The sequence below is a fragment of the Mya arenaria genome, chromosome 4 (assembly GCF_026914265.1).
Source record: "Mya arenaria isolate MELC-2E11 chromosome 4, ASM2691426v1".
Taxonomy (NCBI): Eukaryota; Metazoa; Mollusca; class Bivalvia; order Myida; family Myidae; genus Mya; species Mya arenaria.
Window position 1 is genome coordinate 30,564,700 of NC_069125.1, and position 16,266 is coordinate 30,580,965.

At 35.9% G+C, this 16,266-nt stretch overlaps 1 protein-coding gene across 1 annotated transcript; it reads left to right on the forward strand.

Annotated features, from left to right (window-relative positions):
• The first annotated feature begins 44 nt into the window (after window positions 1-44).
• LOC128231644 (eukaryotic translation initiation factor 4H-like) lies at window positions 45-14,589 on the forward strand. The gene is made up of 7 exons (XM_052944686.1): window positions 45-133; window positions 3,491-3,674; window positions 4,268-4,381; window positions 5,326-5,440; window positions 5,796-6,098; window positions 6,924-7,152; window positions 9,991-14,589. The coding sequence occupies exons 1-6, from the start codon at window positions 84-86 to the stop codon at window positions 7,109-7,111; spliced, it is 954 nt and encodes a 317-aa protein (XP_052800646.1). The 5' UTR covers window positions 45-83; the 3' UTR covers window positions 7,112-7,152; window positions 9,991-14,589.
• Window positions 14,590-16,266: the final 1,677 nt, after the last annotated feature.

A 16,266-nucleotide genomic window follows, 5' to 3' on the forward strand; every position in this document is an offset into this window, starting at 1 on the left:
CATACTATAATTTGTACAAAACAATCGCTTGAATACCTTGATCGATTATGCAAAATAAACCATTCTGGCCAAGTTAAGAGAACATGGCCGACTTTGATCATCAAAACGATTTCAGTGGAGGAAATTTCGGCGGGTACGGGTGTCGCATGTTAAAGATTATGCATCCTCTTAAGAGCAAAATCCATACAAATCAGTTTTATTTTTACGGATTACCGGAACCCTCTGATATCTTACATTCATTTTCCATAATGTCCATATTGCAAACACACGTGAATATTTTTTCAATCCTAATTCCAAATCTCTTACTATTGCTGACTTGACTTAAATGCTGTCATAAGTATGTCATTTACTCATATTAACGAAAAGAAAAAGTTCTGATAAATATTACTTTCTGTTCTATGTGAAATGTTCACCATGTTGTCTTGTTTTTGAAAGCCTTACTATTTTTACAAGATCTCAGTTAAGACTTCTTGGCTGAGTATCACTGGCACAAAGATCTAGGGTTATAAAAATCATATTAAAAATAAGTATCTGCATTTTTCGAAGAATTCCAACCAAGATCAGTCATGAGTGTACTTGATATAAATGCGTTTCATAAACATATATTTGCAGCTTTCGGTAAAAAGAATATTCAAAAGTCCATCTAACAATTATAATCATAATCTTTCGGCTTAGTCCAAACAGTTTCAGAAATCGGGTCGGTGGAATTACCGAAATCCCAGATAATACCGAAATCCCCTTCCATTCTCTGAGGAATATAGCGTTTTCTTTAATACGCCCGGATTTACTACTTTATTCCCGGATTTACTACTCTATTGTGTTCGAATGTTGTATGCCGTAATTGTTGGAGGTCGGAGAGGGATGGGGAAGCCTGTGGAGGGTGGGAGTGGGGGTCGTGGTGACTAAAACCTGGGACCCCCTTTCATTTTACATCAAGTGTGCGAGGTGGTTTGTACGCCGGGAGTTATTACTTATTATTTGTGTCATCGCTTGTATGCCATAGTTGGTTGTAGAGAGGGGAAGGGGAGTCGGTGGAGGGGTGTTGTGGTGACTTAAACGTAATCAAAACCAACGGAGTATGATAACAAGATTTATTCATTCAGTTTCGTTTATGAAAATTGTACTGTATTGGATGACACCGCACAGCAAGACACTTAAATGTGTGATCTGATAAGACAGCAGGCGGTAATAAAGATAAAGAGCAATACACAGAAGTTGTGTACTTTACATGGGCTGGAGTTATTTTGTTATCGTAGATATTGATATTTAATGTTTTAACTTCAAACTAGTAATTCAATATCACATTATATTTTTTATTGATTTTCTGATTTTTAATATGTCGTACATTGATTGTTTAATAGCTTTTGTATTGATATTGCTTGTAATTAGTTATAAGTTTATATCGTTGAAAGCGCCTTTGAATGTGGAAATGGTGCTGTATAAGTTAATCGATAAATAATAATTGTGTGTTGTGAACAAGTTGTGTGTCGAGAAAGGTGAATAATTGGTATCAAGCGGAAGTTGATTATACAATTGTCCTTATGTGTATCATAACGAATTATATGTGTCTCAACTGTTATGTGGAATCGCTTGGTATGTTTCATTGCACAATCTCGCAAAGAAAGAAATGCAAATTGTACAATTTCACTTAAATACCATCACTGCACCTAAATACGAATCATCAACATCATATTAACATTGGTCATGATAGAAAAGTGTTATTAATGAATAAAGGCATAATATAATATTTTATATCGTAAAGCATACCGTTTAAATACTTACATGCAATACTCGTCTCAATATCAATATGGACATGTCATTGTGAGATATTGGTCCATGTCTGTTATCTATCAGTAATGACACCCCGCTGTGACAGATTCTTATCGTGCGGTCAGTACTTGGAACGATGCTGTCACTGATGACTATAATACGATTTGTTTTCTCGACACACAACTTGTTCACAATACACAATTATTATTTATCGATTAACTTATACAGCACCATTTTTAACCACACGTTCAAAGGCGCTTTACAACGAAATAAACGGATAACTTATTACAGGAAATATCAATAACAAATAATACACCTTTAAAACATTCAATATACGATATACTTAAAATACGAATAGCAATCAAACACAATAAAATGTGATATTGAACTAGTTGTTAAAACATTAACATATATGAAATTAAAAGGATTTCCCGGGATTTAGCCATCCCCCTCGTCCGACTTCCACACACCCCTCCACCCACCAACAACTTTGGCATACAGGACGACCAAAATGAAGTATTAAATATTGGCGTACACACCCTCGCATACTCTTTTGTATACGGTAAGGTACGACACTACCCTCCCTTACCTCCACAATTTGAAATGAGATATGTGAAAGTAGTATTTGAGACTTCTTCGTAGCCACCACCCCCTCCTCCGACTCCCCCACCACTCTCCAACCAACCTCAACCACGACATACAACCCACTTATACACAATACAGTTTTAAACCATACTGCATACTCTTGTGTATGTACTTAGAAATATGAATGGGGTTCCCGGGGTTTAATCACTCCCTGCCCCACCCCAACTACTCCGACTCCCCCACCCCTTTCCAACCACCAAGATATACAGCATACAACCCACTAAAACACAATGCAGTTTTGAAGGAACGGCGTAAGAACCTCCTCGCATACTCTTCTTTTGTAGGACTTTTGAAAATGAAAGGGGGTCCCGGGTTTTAGTCACCACGACCCCCACTCCCACCCTCCCCAGGCTTCCCCACCCCTCTCCAACCTCCAACAATTACGGCATACAACATTCGAACACAATAAAGTAGTAAATCCGGGCGTATTAAAGAAAACGCTATATACCTCAGAGAATGGAAGGGGATTTCGGTATTTACGGGGATTTCGGTAATTCCACCGACCGTCAGAAATCCAACGTATTCGTCTTATTACATGCTTTTGTTCGGTTAAATATACTGCCCGTACATAACGCCATTAACGATTATGATCTGGAACGGTTAAGTTCCATCATCTTAATTAAAGTGTTGTAAATCTTGGCATTGATTGGTCTTGGAAGGTTCCATAAATAGCAGTATACAATACCTCAAGGCGGATATGTTCTAAATTTTCATTTATCAACAAAATTTGAATTTTGAATAAATTTTGATATCACTTAGTATTATATTTATCGTCTTAAATTATGTATTAGAAAGGTTATACCATTAGTATTGCAGTTGTAAAAATAAGCACCTGTCCTGCAGTGGTATAACAATTTTCAGGCTTGCTCAAATTCTCTATTATATATAGTAGGTAGTACTAATAGTAGGTCTTGTTGAAATATTTTGATTGCAAGCACATACATGTATATGGATTTGGTCTTATGCATCCAATTTCTAATTTCAATGACTGCGGTGTCAAATTTGTTATTCTTATTTGAAGAGTAGTAGTTTCAAGTGCCTATTGTTTATTTGATTGTTAACATTTACATTTTAGGGGTGGTTACAGAGATTACAACAGAGGAGGATATCGTGGGGGTGGTGGTGGTGGTGGTCGCGGTGGTGGACGGGGTGGGGGCAGAAAGCCTCTCCCCACTGAACCACCGTACACCAGCTATGTGGGGAACCTTCCCCATGGGATCGTGCAGGGAGACTTAGAACTTATCTTTAAAGATTTGAGGGTAGGTAGGCTTAAATGAAGTGTATTTTTGTCTGACCTATTTGGAGCTGAAGTTTGGTCCCACTCGTAATGCATAAAGATCTGCTTTTATAAAAAAAAATGAAAAAAGAAGTTTCCAATTCTGTTTTGAAAAACTTGTCCTTTTTTTTTAACCCGCTTCACACTGTGTAGTAGGGGTTATTTAAGACTTATTGATGATAGTCCTAATGTCTCTACATTATTGACATTACTGTGGCACATATACCTTCAGCTCAAGATTATATTACTTTTACACAAAATCAGAAATAACCAATTTTAGTCAAAATTATGCCCTTTTCACATTGGGAGTATCCCTGACCCCCTTCCTAAAAAAACAACAACAGTGCTTTAGTCGGACAACAGATTGAAATGTTGGTTATTAAACTCCTATTTAGTGTTTTTTATTTTAAATAGTTAATATCAGTGGGGTAGACACTACTTATTGAACTGTGTGATATCAACATCCTAATCTTATTAAACAAATTCATGAAGATAATTCATGCCTTTCAAACTATAATTCATAAGATAATTTGTGCCTTTCAAACAAATTCATAAAGATAATTCTCACTTTCCCAGGTGAGAAGTGTGAGGCTCGTTCGAGACCGAGAGACTGACCAGTTCAAAGGATTTGCCTACGTGGAGTTTGATGATATTGAATCTCTGAAAGAGGCCTTAACGTATGATGGTGCTGTAAGTACATGTAACTTTTACAGTGATCGAAATAAGCACAAGCCTGCATGCCCTGTACTGGTAAAATGATTCCTGGGCCTGCTCTAATGATCAAAATTTTACAAAGCAGGATTGTTAAAAAATCATGATGCAATGATCAAAATTAGAAAAAAAGCCATAAACCTTGATCATGCCCTTGCATGTGAAGAAATCTGGATTTTTTTATCGACTTATCATTTTCTTATGTGTAAATAATATATATTCATCCTTGTATGCTGTTATCTCTTATTATTATACCTTACTTCTATAGAACATATAGTAAAAACGCCAGGGCAATATTTTCGACTATCACCCCGCACTATCACCCTCTGACGTCATGAAATTGAAAATACGCTACAAAAACGCCGCCATATTGGATTTGTATGTGAAAAATTATGATTAATATAAAACTGGCATTGCAACCTTAAAATGCACTAATTATAAAACCTCACTTCTATAGAACATATGAAATTGGCAATACGGAACGAATACGGGATTTACTGATAGTATTTTACTTAAGTCTGTATCACCTGAGCGCTTTGTTTACCAGCCGACAATTCTTGCCAAAATGGCAGCAAGATTCGCAGCTGTCAGTGAAAATGGTATTTTTAGTCTTTAAAATACTACAGTTTTTGTTCGGTATAATAAAATAGATATTGACTGCCTTGAGGGTGACAGTGCATATTGTCAACCTTCGTAAACACTATCAACCTCGGCTTCGCCTCGGTCAACAGTATTTACCTCAGGTTGACAATATGCACTGTCACCCTCAAGGCAGTCAATATTTATATAACATGAACATGTAAATATTATTTTGGCTTGTTCAAGAAAAATTTAATATGGATGACCGACATCGGTCACATTGTACCGTCAGTTTTATTGAATTTTTGTTTGTTTTTTTCAAAATGTTATAACTTAATTTTTAGTTGTTTGAGGACAAGAACATTCGAGTTGACATAGCGGAAGGAAAGAAAGGTGGTGGAGACAGAGGCCGAGGTGGCCGTGGAGGTGGAAGAGGTGGCGGCTGGGAGGATAGAGGAGGTAATTAGGAACTAGTTAACATTAGTAACCATGTGACAGTGAAAGGGAAGTGTGGTGGAGGAGACAGCAGTCAAGGGGATCTAGAACAGGTGGTGGCGGAGAAAATGTGTGAGGTTGCTGGGAAACTAGTTTATCTTGGGAAACTAGAGGAAGTTACTTGGATATCAGTTTACCTTAACCAAAAATATCTAAGTGGAGATGGAGGCTGTGGTGGTTTGGTGGATAGGGTATATACCTTTTAGGAAAATTTTAGTTTTTGATACATATAAATTAAAGCTTATAATGTTATGTTAGAAGCTAAGTCAATGCTAGTTCATTCATCTGATTTATGTATAAATTGGCCCTTTTTTCCTAGGGTTCCGAGGAGGGAGGGGCGGTCGAGGACGCGGTGGCTTTGACAACTATGGAGGCGGTCGAGGGGGCTTCAATGACCGAGGGGGCTACAATGATAATCGTGGTGGGGGCAGCAGAGGTGGCTTCGATGACAGAGGAGATGATTACAATAACTTTGGCGGGCGTGGGGGTCGAGGTGGAGGTCGTGGGGGTTACAACAGATTTGACGGGGATTCTAACGACGGTGGAAACTTTAGCCGTAGAAGACAAAATAGTGGAGGTTCTGCTGGGGGACCGCCTATGGAATTGAGGGAACCTTCACCAGGTTTGTTTACATTTTTGACCCTTAAAATAGCAAATTAGGGGAAAATAAGATAGTGAATGTGTGGTTCGAAAGAAAGTGTAACATGGGTTCAATATGATACACTTATTAAATGGCTTGCTGGTCAGATGTCAAAACTGTTACCGGAGGTCGGGGAAATACCAGTGAACTTTTAATAGTTTACTTGGTTCTTCCCAGACTGAGGGCAAATAGTTATGAGAGACGCCATTCAATAAAATTAAAAAAAATATCAAGAATTTCATTTAATTATGAAGTCTTTGTTTAAATGCATGGGTTCACTTACAAAATAAATTACACAATGCTGAGCAAAAAGAAACAAATATTTTGGAAATTGATATTATTTATACTCATAAAATATTAAATTAAAAAAGTGATTGTATGATAATTGACCAGTCGCCAGTTGTCAATCAAACAATCTGTTGACCAAAAATGTGATTATATTTTTTGTAATTAAGTATAAGCGTATTGTTGCATTATCCAAGGGATTAAGTGGGAAATCTCTACCAGATGATCTTGACAAGTTGAAAAAATTACTTTGGTGACTTGTCAATTATGTAGATTGATAAGATGCGGATGATGTTTAATAGTAAATAATAGTCTTATATAGTCCTAAAACAATAAACTTTTGATTCAGGTTACCCAACCCTACCTACAAAATAGGCACAGACCCTTTTTTTATAGCCTAAGAAGAAGAAAAAAAACTTTCTGATTTACAAAAAGTATGAAACCCTAAACAAACAATTTTTTTTTTGCTTAATCATTTGTTGATCACAGTTGCAATATTATTCACTGATTGCTCTCTTTCAGAATCAGCGGCGGCTCGACCCAGGTTAAAGTTATTGCCCAGGTCAACAAGAGAGCCAACCAACGAAGCGGTGAATACTCAGCGAAACGCCAGTATTTTTGGATCGGGGAAACCCCGGAATAAATCACCGGAGGAATCAGAGGCTCGTAGCAGAACCACTAGCGAAAATAGCCACAATAGTGGACAGTGAGGAAATGTCCGTTCACCTTTTATATGTTCTAGTTCACTTTGGTAAGTACTTTATCTCAAATTTTGGCACTCTTCAGTGTATTAATCATGTCTGTTTCTCTTGTAAGCTTGTCTGTTTTCCGAAGAATGAAAGGAGACATATTGTCATAACCTTCATGTTGATGTCGGCGGTGTTTTACATAAACTTTGGCTATAACTCAAAAGCCATTCATGATATTGGAAATTTGGCTCACATGTTCTCAAAGACATTATGTGCATGTACAGCAAGTCTGATTACTATTGCTTCAATATTTGTAGAGATATATGCTACTTTTTCCAACTGACAATTAATGGCAGTGCGTTAGCATTTGCTCTGCAGTGCTCTTTTGTTAATTATTTCAAAACATGAAGTTCCCACACATGCACTGTTATTTGGATTGTGCATATTGTCTCCTACTTCATATTAAAAACATTAAACTTCCATAAATGAAGAAAAAGTCTCAAAATATTTACTTAATCTCATCAACATAAAAGTAAGCCCACATGTTTTCAATCCAAGTGCAAGATTTCAATAAATGCATAATTATTATGCCCCCCTTCGAAGAAGAGGGGTATATTGCTTTGCACAGGCATGTCGGTATGTCGGTCGGTCGGTCGGTCCGTCGGTAGACCAAAGCTTGTCCGAGTAATAACTGAACAATTCCTGGACGTATGGTCATCAAACTTCACATGAAGGTTGGGCCTGACCAGTAGATGACCCCTATTGATTTTGGGGGTCATCGGGTCAAAGGTCAAGGTCACAGCGACCTTTGATGGTAAAATAATTTTAAAGCTTGTCCGAGTGATAACTCAACAATGCCTGCACCCATGGCCCTCAAACTTGACATGGAGGTTGAGCCTGACCAGTAGATGACCCCTAATGTTTTTGGGGGTCATCAGGCCAAAGGTCAAGGTCACAGTGACCTTGAATGGTAAAAGGTTGTCCGAGTGATAACGTGACAATGCCTGCACCCATGGCCCTCAAACTTGACTTGGAGGTTGGGCCTGACCAGTAGCTGACCCCTATTGTTTTTTGGGCTCAATGGGTCAAAGGTCAAGGTCACAAAGACCTTGAATGGTAAAAGGTTGGTCGAGTGATAACTCAACAATGCCTGCACCCATGGCCCTCAAACTTGACTTGGAGGTTGGGCCTGACCAGTAGATGACCCCTATTGTTTTTGGGGGTCATTGAGCCAAAGGTCAAGGTCACAGTGACCTTGAATGGTAAAAGGTTGTCCGATTGATAACTCAACAATGCCTGCACCCATGACTCTCAAACTTGACTTGGAGAATTGGCCTGACCAAGAGATGACCCCTATGGTTTTTGGGGGTCATCTGGCCAAAGGTCAAGGTCACAGTGACCTGGAATGATAAAAGGTTGTCCGAGTGATAATTTGACAATGCCTGCACCCATGGCCCTCAAACTTCACTTGGAGGTTGGGTCTGGCCAGAAGATGGTCCCTATTGATTTAAGGGGTCATTGGGCCAAAGGTCAAGGTCACAGTGACCTGGAATGGTAAAGGGTTATCCGAGTGATAACTTGACAATGGCTGCACCCATGGCCCTCAAACTTGATATGGAGGTTGAGTCTGGCCAGGAGATTGTCCCTATTAATTTAAGGGGTCATTGGGCCAAAGGTCAAGGTCACAGTGACCTTGAATGATAAAAGGTTGTCCAAGTGATAACTCAACAATGCCTGCACCCATGGCCCTCAAACTTGACATGGAGGTTGGGCCTGACCAGTAGATGACCCCTATTGATTTTAGGGGTCAAAGGTCAAGGTCACAGTGACCTTGAAAGCAAACTCGACAATTCTTGGACATATGGTCATCAAATTTGACATGGAGGTTGGGCCTGACCAGTAGATGACCCGTATTGATTTTAGGGGTCAAAGGTCAAGGTCACAGTGACCTTGAAAGCAAACTTGACAATTCTTGGACCTATGGTCATCAAACTTGACATGAAGGTTGGGCCTGCACAGTAGATGACCCTTATCGACTTTGGGGGTCATCAGGCCAAGGTCAATGTCACAGTAACCTTTAACGCAAAAAAGTTAACAAATCATCCCCCACTGATATCTTAACAATGCCTGAACCTATGATCATTAAACTTGACACCAGTAGATCACCCTTATTGATTTTAGGATTCATAGAGCCAAAGGTCAAGGTCACAGTGATCTTGAATGGTAAAAGGTTGTCCGAGTGATAACTCAACAATGCCTGAACCCATGGCCTTCAATTGATGATTTAAGGGGTCATCGGGTCAAAGGTCAAGGTCATAGTGACCTTGAACGAAAAAAACTTGTCTTGTGATAACTTGACAATGCCTGCACCCATGGCCCTCAAACTTGACATTTAGGTTTCTGGTGACCAGCTGATGACTCTGGATTTTGAGTTCATAGAGTCAAAGGTTATGAGGGTCATAACACACTTTATCCTCACACTTTAATGGTCATAATCTTAAAACAGCAACAAATCAGCTGTCATTTCCGTCCATGCATATTTCATTCAATTGTCCATATAATCCTGACAACATGGCGCTCAGGGGGGGCATAATGTTTGACAAACATCTCATGTTATATCATGTTACTTGATGTCAGCATTGTGTAAAATATTTAACCATGTCAGTAACTAAAAACATTCAAGATATTCAGATTAAACTTGGTACTCATGTTGCTAAAGACACAACGTATTCATAGCAAGGCACATAACTCTGGCAATAATTATCGAGTTATGCCCCTTGTTTAATTGAATTAATACAACAGGTAAGCGTTGGAATTTGCTCTGAGGCCCTCATGTTTTATTCATGCATAATTGCTTTCATAAAATCACTCTCGAGTATTTCATTTCCTTAAATTTTCAGATTGGTTGGAGGGAAAATGATACATGTAGAATGCATTTATACGAGTGCCCAGCTATACATTAAGACAACACAAAACCATGACACCGGCCAAGGTCCAGAGGTTAAGGTTGATGAACCTTGAAGGTCAATTGCCAAGGTCCTGCTGCCAGTGCTGTTGCTTTAAAGAGAGGACTTATGCTTTACATTTCTTTGTTACATAGGTTAAGAGTAAAACTAAATTATTTGGTGAAATGTTGGATTTTGGATAGTGTAGATTTGCCCTGAACTTTTGGATAAGAAATATCATGCAGCCAAACAAAATTTAGGTAGCTGGTTTCATTAAGAAAATGGCAGATATCATTCGCATTTAGTTTTTAAATGAAATTTGTATATAGAAGAGTTTGTATTAGATAAAAGGATAATTTGTACTTTAATATTACTGAAATGGAATATTTGTATAAGAGATTTTTACTTCACCAATCTCTTTACAGCTTAGAAATCTTTTTTCTTTTTAGTTAAAGCCAGTTAGGTGGTTGACAAAAAATTCATTTACATAAGTTTTTAGATTATTTTTAAATGTAATTTTGTTTGGTTCAGATATGCAATGTATTTTTAAATGATATTGGAAGTGTGAACACATGTGATTTGATGGCGAAACTTGATGTACTTTATAAATAAGGTTACAAAATAGGACATAACATTGATCATACTAGTATTTATTTTATTTTTCATTATTTCTGTGCTGTTTGAGAAAAAATGCTAGTATCTATCATAAAAGAAAATTTATCTTTATAAATCTGCAGGGTGCATATTGTAGAAATTTGTTTTTATGTATCATGTTTGCTACGGCTGTAGTATTGAAAATTTTCATATTTCTTTATCAACCATAATTTTGTTTTGTTTTCTTGTAAATAGCATTTCAGTTAATAACTGTAGACTACTGTAATTTTGGAAGGATATTAATTTCGCTTTTTCTTGAAATTTCATCATGATTTTCAAACTTTGCTAAATTTTATGCAAAAAAACCTTCAGTGTTTAATACACATTACATTTCAATAACATTAAAAAAGTCTAAGACAAAATCTCATAGCAAGCATCTCACCTGGCCTGAAAGAGCTTTGAAACCGTTGAACCCCATTTGTGCTATGGATTGGAGCATGCAAATGTTCCCCATGAACGAGGAATTCACAGTTAGCGTGAGTCATCGAAAATTTAACCTCACAATTTTAAAATAGTCTACAGTACTGCCCATAGCTTATTTTTACAACTTACTATATGGCATTTTGTATATGGTGCATTTCTGGCATCTTGTAATGAACCCTTCATTTTATCAGGAAAGTTTGTTTTTCTTTTTATTAATTCATAAATCAAATGGTATACAATTAGATTTTTTTAATCAACAATCAAAATTTGAGTGCACAAATTATTCTGAGTTTCCACGTAGTCACAAAGATTTGACTTAAGTAATGTTTTAAGTTAAATCCTTTTTGCTTCCCCTTTTTATCTTTTTTGAACAAATATCAAGAATTAGACGATTTGATTGAAAGTTGAAAATTTGAAGATGATTTTTAGCTTAAGATCAAATTGTTACATATTTGTAAAGAAGTATATGTTGTCACCTTTTTCATGAAATAAAATATGTTAAACCAAAATTGACATTTTGGCAGTTTTATGTTGTTTTTATTGAGTATATTTAGCGAGATATAATTCTTTCAAGATGAAAAAAATAATAAAAAGAAACATAACATGAAAAATGAGCAAATTGAAAAACAACAAAAAAAACCTGAACCGAAGAAGAAAGTTTAAATGTTTTTTTAAAGCTAGTAAAGAACCAATTTATGAAAATGTTAGATTATTAAAGTAATTCGAAATAGTTCTTCACACGTCATTGTTTTACATTTACCACAGAATGTTTCCATGTTCTGCCTTATATTAAGTATTTCTAGTCAGTGCGTGTCTCTAAACAGTAACATTTTACTCGAGATTTTACTTAAAATCATATATTCTACTGCAGTTGGCTTGTGTTCTTATGTGAAACAAATGTTTTCGAGTGGAATTTCAATTCTGTATTTGACTAAACCTTTATTTAATTCCATATTAAACCAACATTAAACATTCTTATAAGTCATGCATGTAATACATGTTTCGTTTTCTTTATAAACATTAACAGACAGCAACTTTATTTTGAACATATTTTCACAAAGTATGTGTTGCATGTATACATGTATATTGTGTTCTGAAAACTCATTTTGAACATATCAGTTTACTACTATACATGTTATATCTCTCATATCAAAAAATGGTCAAATTAATGAATACGATACAATTACTGGTTAACTATACATACATGTACACTTGATGAAAGGTGGGAACGTTGACAGCATGTTTAAGAACAATTCAATCGTTATTCACACAAAAATGGTTATAGATATTATTCGAGTCAGTATGTACATTCTTAAAAAAATTTTACATGAAATATGAACCATCGTAGGAATAGTATTTTTTTATACGGTAGAAAACAGTATTTTCTGTTTCATCTCACTAAATATACATTCTATATACTGTATACATTCACCATATTGCTGTAACAAAACATACGATATGCTGGCATTAAAACATAAAATCCAGATTTTATTTGATTTAAATAATCATTTTCTGATTTAGTAGCATTGTAACGTCTTATCGCTCATGCAAATGTACATATTTGTCTGAAAAGATGATATTTGATGTTTCTTGTGAATCAGTTGTACATATTGGTCATTGAAGATGGAAGGTATGCAACGTCTTCAGAAGGGGTCATGGTTTCTCAATCTTCATGGGTGTATGCAAAACTATATTTCATTAGCATTACGGTAATGAAAGAAATTCAGATATATCTTGAACATTGACCCTTCAATCATGACCAATATGTATTGTACATCTATAATAACTATGAGTACTAACTTTTCTGTGTATGTGTACAGTCACATCTCGCCACCTTTCATTGAAATTGTGTATATTTTAGAAAAGTTTTGCACGTTTGTAAAATACTTAAAAAAGTAGTAAGAATTTTGAGCAAAGCATTTATTGAGTGTTATATTTAAAAAACATGCGTTTGTCAATAGAAAAAGTTTATGACCTGGTATTCATGTAATGAATTACATTTTTGTTGAAAAATGGATGGAAAATCTATCATTTTGGCATTTAGGAGACAAAATATTCATGTTCATTCTTACATTTATAACCCCATTGTTGGTAACATTTCCCGAGAATGCCTCATTGTAGGCAAATTTTCCCCAGAATGCCTCATTGTAGGCAAATTTACCTCTGAATGCCTCATCGTTGGCATTTTGGGAAAAAAGCCTTATTGTTAGCATTTTTTCCCAGAATGCCTAATTGTTGGCAAAATTTTGCCAGAAGGCCTCTGCAGCATTATTTCCCAGAATGCCTAATTGTTGGCTAAACTTTCCCAGAATGCCTCATTGTTGGCAAAACTTTCCCAGAATGCCTCATTGTTGGCAATATATTGCCAGAATGCCTCATTGTTGGCAAAATTTTCCCAGAATGCCTCATTGTTGGCAATATATTCCCAGAATGCCTCATTGTTGGCAATATTTTCCCAAAATGCCTTACATATAAATGGATATTATTTCATAACTGATTGTTTAATGCATATAAGCTCCGACTTCTCTCCTAATTTAAGTATGGGTTGTGCATAGCTATAGTGTGAGGATTTGAGCCTATTTTCATTAGTTTTATCATGTTTTTTAATGTTTTTGAATCCCTTATAGGGATCCATAATGATTGTATGTTATATCTTTGTCGAATTTGTGGCATATATGAGGTATTAAACTAAGAAAATTTCTTTATAAGGTTTTGAAGTTGTTTCTAGTTTTGTTTTAAACCAAAATTTACTTTTAAGATACTATTTAGTAGTACTTATGAGATGTTTAATATTTAATTAATAGTACTAATGAAATGTTTAAATCGTAACATTTGAAACATGTATTTGAAGTAGATTGATTCAAGTGGATATGTTAAGTTAAAGTCATTGTATGATCATACCTAAGTGTTCTTGTTAATAGGAAATGTACGAGTATTTCATTTATGTCATAACTTTTACAAGGCCATTTCTGTAAATATTTTCATATCCTATTAGTGATTAGGCCACCATTAATAAATTGTTTGCTTGGCATTACCTGACCCACATTTAAGGTATGGGGAGGTAGGTATCTTTTTTTGTTACCCTCTTTCCATTTAATTTCGAAATGAAAAATCAAACAGGAAACAAAAGGAAAGTGCTAAAAAGTGCTAAAAAATTTAGTCGCAGGTATTTTTGCAAGTCAGTCGGGTAACGCCAAACAAATTATCTATTTAGCATGGCCTTAGCGAGCAGCAATAATGTATTTACCTAGAATAATACATTAGAACACGAGTCTAATTCTGTAGTTTTATTCTGACCATATCTTGCGAAAAAGTCTGGGGGTTTTTCTTTTCAAGGCCATTTAAGGGCATTACTTGGTAAATAGATTGTTGCAAAGTTTCCCATGTTATACCTCTGATGAAATGTAATGCTTAGGCAATATGTGAAAATGGCACGGACATTTGACGGATGCCTTGTATAAAAGATATTGAAATGAACCTGGGTCTTGTTTTATTATTTTCCTGATATATTCAAGTGCTTTATTATTGTAGTGTTAAAAGGAAATGTAATTTCTGTCTAAGATGATTTAAGAGAGGTTCAAATAGAAATCAATTTATATAATTATGCAAATGCATTGCTGAGGGTGACTCACCCATAATATATGACAAGTTTTAAAATAAAATTATTTATTATAGTTCCTGCGATTTCAGAGAAGCATTATTTTTAAGTCTGCACAGTTTCCTTGTAGAGCACCACTGAAAGGTCACTCACAGTACATTAATGATCTCATTTTAAGGTCAAGGTCATTAATGATCTCATTTTAAGGTCAAGGTTATTAATGTTCTCATTTTTAGGTCAAGGTCACACTTGGAAATGAATGTGGTTCAAAAAAATTTTCAGTCACAGTCAAAATTATCTTTTGTAAGTTTTTCAATCAACTTCAATCAAATTTCACAGTATTGTAAATCAAGATTTCATGGAAATTTTGTGCATGGAGAATGCTGATGTTCCAAGCTCAAAAGGTCACGTACTGTGGTCAATGTAGCTCAAAAAATTAAAGCAATTACTGTCTTAGCAAAAACATGGTAACCATTAAATATTTTTATGCCCCCGAAGGTGTTCGACATACCAAGACAACGTGTGGTGTGCAAGGCCCGTGTCCCTACCTCTAAGGTCAAGGTCACACTTAGAGTTTATTCACAATGGAATGCTACATATACAGACATAAGAGTATTGGATGTCGTGTCCGGGCTGTAATTTTCCCTTGTATGGACCTATTTTTAAATAACTTGCCACATGTATTCGACATACCAAGACAACGTGTCTCGTGCAAGACCTGTGTTCCTACCTCTAAGGTCAAGGTCACACTTAGGTGTTAATTCACAATAGAATGCTGCATATAAGGATATAGAGTATAGGTTGTCGTGTCCGGGCTGTAACTTTTTCTTGTATGGACAGATTTTAAAATAACTTGCCACATGTGTTCGACAAACCAAGACGATGTGTCGTGTGCAAGATCAGAGGCAATTTAAAATAACTTGCCATATGTATTTGACACAGAAAAGGAAGATCAACTTTTCATGTACTGACCTTGTTCATAGGTAAATGTCACATTCGGAGCATTCATCACATACTGTGACAGCTCTTGTTTTATTTGTGAATCATCTGGGAAGGAGTGTCACACAGTACATAAAGGATCAAGGTCACATTTGAATGTCATTGTATAGGAAACAGATAGATAATAAGTCGGTCAGGATTCATGAAATTTCAACCAAACTTAATAGTATTGTTTAACATCATGGGAAGATGTGTTGTGCATCATACCAGTACATCTCTTCTCTCTGCTCTAAGGTTAATGGCAAATTTTGAGATCAATGTCGCCTAATGTAGATTCCACAGGAACCCTTCTGTTTCTTAGTCGTATCTTTTTGAGAGATTTTAATCAATCTTAGCAGAAGAAGTATATCATCACCGGAAGGTGTGTCGTCCATGACTTAAATCCTTTCCAATCGAAGGTCAAATTTGGAAGTCACAATATATCCCAATATTGTTTCTATAACAATATATTTTACTTTGTGTCTCAGTTATGACTTGGTAATTATCTATTAGATTCTTTCACACTTGGCAGGCACCATTGAAAGTACCGGTATATCAAACAGAAAACTAATCCTCTC

Bases quoted from the DNA above. Each gene is read 5' to 3' on its own strand.
- LOC128231644 (XM_052944686.1), top strand. From the start codon at position 84: ATGGCCGACTTTGATCATCAAAACGATTTCAGTGGAGGAAATTTCGGC. The intron at 4,382-5,325 runs GTAAGTACATGT...CTTAATTTTTAG, and splicing joins CCTTAACGTATGATGGTGCT to TTGTTTGAGGACAAGAACAT. The intron at 6,099-6,923 runs GTTTGTTTACAT...GCTCTCTTTCAG, and splicing joins ATTGAGGGAACCTTCACCAG to AATCAGCGGCGGCTCGACCC.